This window comes from Ixodes scapularis, unplaced genomic scaffold (genome assembly GCF_016920785.2).
Source record: "Ixodes scapularis isolate PalLabHiFi unplaced genomic scaffold, ASM1692078v2 PGA_scaffold6__148_contigs__length_123643588, whole genome shotgun sequence".
NCBI lineage: Eukaryota > Metazoa > Arthropoda > Arachnida > Ixodida > Ixodidae > Ixodes > Ixodes scapularis.
This window is the reverse complement of record NW_024609881.1, coordinates 32,106,720-32,115,656: the sequence shown is the minus strand read 5'-3', so window position 1 is coordinate 32,115,656 and position 8,937 is coordinate 32,106,720. Positions and strand designations below refer to the sequence as shown.

The 8,937-nt window shown below is 47.4% G+C and overlaps 1 protein-coding gene across 1 annotated transcript; it reads right to left on the bottom strand.

The window, feature by feature from the left end:
* Positions 1-7,745: 7,745 nt before the first annotated feature.
* Positions 7,746-8,480, bottom strand: LOC120840005. Its single transcript, XM_040210433.1, has one exon. The coding sequence runs from the start codon at positions 8,478-8,480 to the stop codon at positions 7,746-7,748; it is 735 nt and encodes a 244-aa protein (XP_040066367.1).
* Between the last annotated feature and the right edge of the window lie 457 nt (positions 8,481-8,937).

The window sequence follows — 8,937 nt, the reverse complement described above, 5'->3', positions numbered from 1 at the left end:
GTGTTGCCGAGGGAGACGACCGGGTAACAATCCAAAACTTAAAACTTTATTTTGCGTAGTAAGCCTCGCGTGTCTGATCTCCGACGCGCCGCCATGCATTCTCCCCTTTAGTCACCCCCTCGCCTTTGGGGCTCTTCTCACGCATGCCAGACAGCGGGGATGTGGCGCCATTTGGTTCTTGGACACCACAGGTGTCTCGTCGGGCTTGGTTGGCCGCCCATTGCTGCGTCGGCCTCTCGCTTTCGTGAATCGGCTTCGTTTTCCAAAGTTATTTCACGTCCGAAACTTCGTAGCGGGCATTTCCTGGCGAAACAATGTTAAACTAGCTGCTGAAGCAATTGCAGAACAGACCTAGCGCCGAATGGAATAAAACGTAGTCTGCCGATGCTGGTGAGGCAGCGAGGCCTAGCACGGCAACAAGCGCGCGAATTGTGTTCGAATGGTCATGTGACACCGTTTCAACCAACCAAGGCCCAAGTTTGGTTTTTCTAGCCAATCAGCGTGCGCCATTTTTAGATTTTTGTCTTGCCTTTATTGACCTTTGCAAACGTCCCATCGCACTCTCGATGGAGGCGTGCCAGCACGTTAGGAAGAGCGAGAAATGCCACTTCTAACAAGGGTACATACTCTGCGGTGGGCCTATTTGCCCCTCGGCACGCATGCTCCGAAAATGGCATTCACGGCCGGTTTCTGCGAGCGGAAAGGGCTGCGCAGAGGCCGCCGGCGCGTCAATAAACGCGAATTGCTGCTTTTCTATTCCACATATGCGAATGAAAGTTTGAGAATAGAATCTTTATTAGTTACGGGACCCAAAACTGAAATAATATCAAAACGCATTTTTGTGCGGAAAATCGCGATTTTGCCCCGTGTCCCCCCTTAAGGCGAGACACTGGTTCTAAAATGGACTATTTTATTTTTGCAGCTATACTAAAGAAAATCACTGTGCATCTGTGTTCCTTCTTCCTCAATTCAAATATGAAATCAGTTTCAAATTATCTCAATTAGTTTTCAAGTTATAAAAAAATAGTGTTGCCTAATTTGGTTAATTTCTTACGGGTCGTTAAGGCCATTTCGAACAAAAAATATTTTTTTTTATTGATGTAGATGCATAGCTAAAGGTCTGCCATGCATTATAAAGCTATTTATATTTTCACAAAATTACATTATAATACAAAAATGTACTAATTATGCTAATTATGACACTAATGAGGTCGCATTATTTATCATAAAATTTTCGTTGTCATTATAAACTGCAAAAAAATAGCTTTACTCCACAGTCCAGTCCTTTCTGAATAAAACGGTATAAAAAGTTTCAAAATGCTACGATAAAAACCTCATGAAAACCCCCGTAAGGCTAAGCACGTTGACAAAAAACATGAAGATGAGAAAATCAAAGTTAAAGTTTTGACATTGAACATAGAAAATTGTGTGAACAATGATAAATAATAATTGCCACCAAGGTGTAGTGTAAATCTTCATGAACAACTTGACATAAAAGATGATGTAATCCATTTATGGGAACATTAGGAAAAAAATATGAAAGAAGTAAAGAACGAGTGAAATGTTGATAAAATCACATTTTCCTGTTTCGACGTTGACTACAATAAATTATGTGAAAATCCTTATGCAATAATAGTTATCAAGATGTAGTGTAGTGCATTCTGAACAATTCATTGTAAAAATTGCAATAATTTGTTTTTGAGAAGATTGCAAAAATGGTGAAGAATTACTGATATAGGCTAAAAATTGCTTCTAAAGTGATGAGCCGACAACTTTGGACAACGGGAGAGGCGAGCAAGAGTTTCAAGCTCCAAACGTAATTTTGTTTGGCCCTGAAAAGGGCCTTTGTTCCACATGGCACTGGAAAAAGCCATTACAGCTGTCCTGGGCTGTAATCTCGTGATGCTCCTGCCTGGTGTCGCTTGGAGAACCTTTCCTTCACGCTACTGCTGCTCTGGTGCACCGCGTTTGCTTTACGTAAACGGAGACTGTCCTTTTCGATGCTTCGGCGGACAAGGCAGTCACCGGTGGCGTAGCCCAGGCCTGCAGCAATGGACTCGTTGGTCGCTCTCCTTCCCTGGTTGTAGACAGCAACAGCTTCAGCCGCAGCCCTCTTCACGCTGTCCAGGGAGGCATTCGCATTCTTTGAAGTCTGCGTCCAGATCACCGAATGCAGGCTCTCACTGGCATTCTGCGTCTTTCCCTCACTACACCGTGCCAACAGGTCTTCATTGCTGAGCCTTTCAAACACTGGCTCCAGTGCAGCCCGAACACAATCCGGAAGAGGATTATTGTGCGGCGGCGGAGGCTCACTGTTTGCCAAGGCCCTGTTGTACTTGAACCAGGACTCCGCTCCCTCGGGGCACTCGCTGTGGTCTGGGGCGCCGTCTGTGGAGGTCATGTGCAGGAGTGTGGCTTCCATCGCCCTCTTCATCCCTGGAACGTCATGGCTGTTGCTCCTGAGAGCATAGCCGTAATAGTTAGTGATCTTCTTGATCTTTTCCTGAGTCAGCTTTCCTCTCCCACCAAGTGACTCGCCTTGTGCCTTCTTCTTCTCAACAACGTTGCGCAAGGCAGCTCCCATCCGCTTGTGGACGTGGTTCACGCAGTCCTTCTTCTCTATCTTGATGAAGCCGTAAACCTTCGCTTCAGACAAGGCATGGAATGTCCGGCTGTCCCCATCCGAAAGGACGGTGGTGTAGCGGAGACCATGCTTGGTCAGAGACCTCTGGAACATTGTGAGCGCAGCCTCCACCTCCATACGGCCAGCATTGCAGTCAATGTTCCTCTGGCAGTCGTGGGTTGCGTACCAGTCGCTGTAGCCATCGTCCTCGGGCTCCGGTCCCAAGGCACATCCAAGGCAGAAGTTGGAGTACACAACATGGTCGATGACGAGGCCAGAGTACAACTCCACAATGCAGCCTACACCAATGTGGGAGCTGCGTCCTCGGGTCATCCATGATCCGTCGAAGATGACATCGATGTTGCCAATGGGGTTCATAAAGCCTGTGTAGAGCCCCTTGACGACAGCAACACTGGCGGCTTCACTGTCGGTTGCTGCATTCTCACATGCCCGCACAAGCGTTTTCAGGTGTCCCTGGTACGTCTTGTGGTGCAGGCCCCGATGAGAAATGTTCATGGAGGCACAGAAGTCTGCCAAGGCTGTCACTCCTTTGCCAATGGACTGGATCCCCTTCATGGCCCTCATGTTCACTTCAAAGGGAGTGATCTTTGCTGTTCCAGCAACCCTGGGAGAGGAGAACTGCTTCTTCTGGAAGTCGCAAGTGCTGCAGACGAGCACAAGCTTGACGGCCAAGCCGTACTCCTTGTCCGCGGCCTTGCTGAGCGTGAGAGATCCCACACCGCAGCTTCCACACCTCGCGTGCGCGAAGAGGTCGTTGAGGACTTTCATGTCGACGATGACAAACTGGGTCCCGGCATCGCTTGTTTGGCATGATCCGTTGACTTCAAGCAGATCGAACTTCCGCTGGGTCGCCGACTTCTCCGATAAAACGCGCTTGCTTTGCTCCGATCGCTCGGCGCGCTGCGCTTGCTCGGCCGTAGAGTAGTAGGTAGAGTCGACGCGAGTGGTGCCGGCAAAACTTGAGCCATCCGGACCAGAGCTTGAGGCCGCAGCATCGTCAACGGGAAGGCTAGCCGATGGTCCCGGCAGATCCAATGCGTTCGGCAGTGGCGCAGATCGTAGCGGCGCACTTGCAGGTGATGTCTCCCGCTTGTTCCACGCACGTCGCGTCTTCCTCCCGAACGTCCGCCGCGTACTCTCTTTCAATCGAGAGTCCCCCGGCATCTCGATCGCTCGAAATAAAACTCCCGCAACTTCGTAGCGAGAAACCAACGATGTCCGACGCGAACGCGCGAACGTAAACGACTTCGAAACAACGTGCACTCAGCCGCGGAACGAACAAAGCGACGGGCCAAAACGAAGCAGACGACGCTTCTCCACGCTCCCCTTGCGCTGCTGGAGGCGCGCGCGCCAAGAGGAGGAAAGGAGCAAAAGTGGAAAGGGGCGCGTCTTGGCCTATGACAGGCGCGCGCGGCACGACGTACCCGTGACGTACGCGCGCGGGCCAATGAGCAATCGTTATTCCGGTCGTGAAAACCCGCGGAATGCGGACGCTCTCCAAGGTTGTCGCGATAGTGAGTGGGATGAGGACGTAGGGAAGAGAACCAGCTCTCCAACAAGACCAAGATGGCCGCGATCCGACGATCGGTCGTGAAGCGACGCGGGCGCGCAGTTTGACTGTTTTTTTGCGTTGGATTCGCGATTTGAGCGTCGCGGAGGCATCGTATTTATCGTTTTTTGTATACTTAGACGTCGAATAGGACTTTGAAACTTCGCAGGCAGGTACTTCAGACTATATTCTATCCAAACATGTGATTTTTGAAAAACCCAAAATTTCGCGATTTTTTACCATTTTAAGACCTGCGTCTCGCCTTAAGCTTCGTCAAGGGGCTCAACACCAGACAGGTCACTCTTGGATGGGGTGTCCTCTCCGTCCAGCTGGATGACGATGGGCAGGATGTGGACACTTGTGGCACCGCCTCGTCAAAACGTTGCTTCAATGTCAATAACGTGCCTGACAGCATTAATCCAGTTGTCAGTGGCGACTTTGTCAACTTCTTCCTTGAAAAGTGTCCCTATGTCGACAATCTTGAACGTCGTGTTTCGGGCAGCAGCATTGTTCTTGATCTGCGCCCATATCAGTTCAATGGGGTTCAACTCGCAGTGATGTGGTGGGAGCCTGACCACAGTTCAGCCAGCCATCTCGGCTGCAGTGTCCACATGATACTTTAGGTGCTGTGGCTTCACCAAGGCCACAATGTCGAGCAGCTGCTTCTTCAGCATCTTGGGGTCCCATGAAATTTCTTTAGACGTCAGCTACTGTCGGATGTCGTCCTTGCGGGAACTCGTCTTCGGCTGTGCTTCCAACCGCCGTGAATGGTAAGAAGCATTGTCCATGACGATAACGCTTCCTCTCGGCAGTTTGTCGAGGACACCGTCGAACCACTTCTCGAAGCGTGTGCCATTCATTTCCTCGTGGTAATCGCCGGTCTTTTGTCCACGGAACTCGTTCAGGCAGCCGTCGACAAAGCCTTCATCGCTGCCGATGTGGGTGACAACAAAACGCTGGCCCTTTCTCAATGGCTGCTCAAGGCCAGTCGAGAGACCACGCATGAAGGCATCGTGAGACGAGGCCACGGTCGTGTCTACCCACACCCTTGAGACAGTGTGTCCTGCCGTCACCCACGTCTCGTCCAAGTAGAAGATCTTCCGACCATCTTGTCGGTGATGTGCGATCTCATGTAGGTACTTCTACTGCCAAGCGATGATGTCCTCTCGTTCAATCAGCCGCGAGTTTCGTTCCTTCTTGTCATGCTCGAATTCGATGTCGTGTAGGAGGCGACGCACAGTCCAAGGCTCTATGAGGAAAGTTCAGTGCTCGTGTAGAGTTCGGCCGTTGTCTTCTTGACCGTGGGGTCCTCGTTCCGTCGAAAGAAATGGTGGACGCACGATCTCAGCGCGCACAACGTGAAGTCGCCGTACCTCACTTTGTGCTGCCTCTTGCCTTCACTTGCTGGGCGCTTCCGAGAAAGTGTCACAACTTGTCCCTCGGTTTCTTTCGCCTGCTTTTTAATCTCGAGGATGGTATGTACACCAAGGCCAAGCAGTTTGCTGACTTTGATGCAGGGCTCCTCCATAGTGAGGCTGGGCCTGGCGGGCGGTTCGTGTCGCACCTGAACGTACGCATTCATTATCAGCTGCTGTGTAACTCGATTGAGGACATCGCCGCTCTTATGCTTCCTGTAGAGGCGCCTTGGCATAGACGGCGAGGCTGCACCAGACTCTCTTGACGAAGAATTGGAGGAATTGCATTCTGCTGTCTCTACGTTGGGATTTATGACTGAAAACAAACTATGACTTCGGACTTGTCAAAACATGAATCGCAGGGGCTTTCAAAACCCGAAACACAGTTTTTTTTTCACAAATGCAGCAAATGCATGGAATGTACCTGATTTGTGTAGGAAGTTTATCAAGCTAAAACCAACAACCATATATGCATTACTTATAAAAGTCACAATTTTCGTTGCACTGAAGCCTTCTTCTTGCTTCAACCTTCCGGAGCGAGTAAGGTAGAAGCCTAAAATACGTAATTTGCCTCGGCTAGGGGGCGCAATCTGCCGCCCACTACAGGTTCTGCCTGTTGTCAATATCTATCCATTGAAGCAGAAGGGGCGTTTTCAGCGAACCATTTTCTCGACAGCAAAGGCGTCTGAAGCGGGCGCGTCACGCTTATTGGGAGGAGCTTCTATTACCTTCTTAACTTGTAACCAACTATAGATCTCTAGTTTTGATGAATCGGTCATGGACATTTTTTCCTGGATCCATGGCTTTCGATCATGAAGGACAATATCTGGTGTGATCCATGGCTTTCGAATGTTTCGCGATAGCTTAAGTGTCTTGTAATGAGAGTTTCGTAGGTAACATTCCTTAAAAATTGCTATAAATGTATTGTAAGCCTCAACAGTTTTTTTCTCAAGCACTACGGTCCACTCCATGATAGATGGGTCCCTCGTAAAGTTCTCCAAGTGATCAGGTGTAATATGTTGAAACATTGCACTCGGTTTCGCCCTCGACCCATTCAAACTGTGCATGTTCACGGATATGAATATTGGAAGATGATTGCTGAGATCACATATGACCGCACCAGCCTTGACGCTAGTTAAAGAGAACTTCATTGGGAATAAGTCGAGTAACGTTTCTGAAGTCAATGTAATTGAGATCAGGCTTGTGAATATATTTGTGAAACCATTCGAATTGATAACATTTTTCATTTCTCTTTTATGAGCATTATCCATCAACATATTTATGTCAAAGTCGCTTCCACAGATTAGGTTAAACCGATTTGTGTTTGTGAACATTACCGTAGAATACCGCGAATCTGCTCATTCCACATTAAGCGCCCATTACTGAATTTGTGAGATCTGAGAAAATATGCACGGTACTTTTATCTGTAAAATTCATGACCGAACAAGCGCTCATCCCACTTTTTTTTTAGATTATCTCCAAAGTTTGAGTGGGCGCTCGCCCGGTATTTTACAGTAGATATTTTTTTAGAACCAAAACTAAATTTGGAAAGAGTACCGTCTGGCGGAGGATCGAAAACAGAAAAAAAATTCACGATTTGCTCGTAATGAAAGCACTTCGTAATCCTCATTTGTAGAGCAGTATTCAGGGATTGGCTCGTATTCAGAGATTGGCTCGCATCAGCATCGATACGCCTTCACCACTGGACCTAGTGCGGTTTAGATGAGTGGTTTACATAGGTAACTTAAAAATGTTAACGTCATCAGAGTACCATGTCTCTGATAACAATACGACATTGAAGGGAAAATCTAACTGAACAAAACATACTTCATGATTAGCTGCATATTTAAGTGAAAACATTTACGCGAGGGTTTGCATCCAATATATTGTTTTATTTCAGACAGGAAATAAGTCTTCACGACTGTGTAGCGTTAAGTCTAAAGGCTCGTTCACACACTTGTGACCGAGTACGACCGAGAGAGACAAGACCGGTTTTTAGGTCTCTTACGACGTATTAGGACCGGATGCGATGCTGCGGTGTTGGTCCTAAAACGTCGTAAGGGTTTCAAACCGGTCTTGTCTCTCCGACCTACTCGGTTGCAAGCGTGTGAACTGCACTTAATAGATACTATGTTAGTCAGTTACACAATCGGAGCAAATCAGCTTCACTGATGATTTGTACTACACCGGAGTTTTCGGCTTTCTTCATTAGTATTTTTCCTTGAGACACCCACAGAAATTCCCAGTTATTGGCCTTCTTTTTCTCGGTGACTTTCCCAAGGAACACTTTGTTCTCCGGGCATAGATGTTCATTTTCGTACACCGGTTCTGAATGTTTGAAACCAGCATCTGACGTCGGCCTGCATTGTTTCGCGGACATTAGGACTTTATCACGGACGTTGTGGGAGAGAAACCGTACAATTACATTTGGTTTCGCCTGGTTCTTTGTGGGCATTCGACAATTAACGTCAATGTCTGTGCTTGCAATTTCAACGCCTATTGCACCTCCGATTGCGGTGATCATTTTGGCAAGATTCTCATGAGGGCTATGTGGAATGCCTTTAGTTTTTAGGTTTCCGTGACAGTATTGCTTCATTTTCACAAGGTTGCGCTTCGTGTCTTCGAGCTCTTTGGCAAGATCTTGGTTTTCTTTTTTCAGCTGTTGTAGCTCGGCTTTTAGCTGCTTTATTTCTTTTGTGGCACTAGCCATTGTTGCCTTGAACTTGTTGAATCCCTTGTTCATGAAGGTCATAGATTGTGACATTCCCGATAGTCCTTTGTTCACTTTGGTGTTTATTACGTCTAACTTTGTAGAAAGCTTTGACAAGAACTTTGCCAACTCTTTTATGGTGGTAGGCTGCTTTTCAGTCATTTTGAGAAATCGCACAAACGGACGGAAGGCAATTCAGCAGGCGATCCAGAGAGGTAAGGCGAGAGAAGTAAAATGAAGAATGCAACAGTTCCTGCAAAATACAGTGCGCAAGTTTGCTTTCCGATGCTTTTTTAAAAATTTATTTCAATACCTTCAGGGCCCAGAGGGATTTATAGAAGGAAGTAGACAAAAACAACAAAACAAGAACAATAAAAAAAAAAAAAAAGCAAAGGCCAACAATGCATTTTAACGTGTGCTGATGTTTTGCAGTGAAGTATTTTGACTTTAAAGTGATGCTCGATGCGCAGAGAAATAAAAGATAGGCTGAGAAGTAGCCTGTCCTTCAGTGAAGCATTGGAATGATGAATTTTGTAAAACAGGCATAGGCGTGATATTTTTCGACGTAGTGAAAGGAGAGACAGATATAGAGTTGTTTTCATTGATGCGACACCAGCCG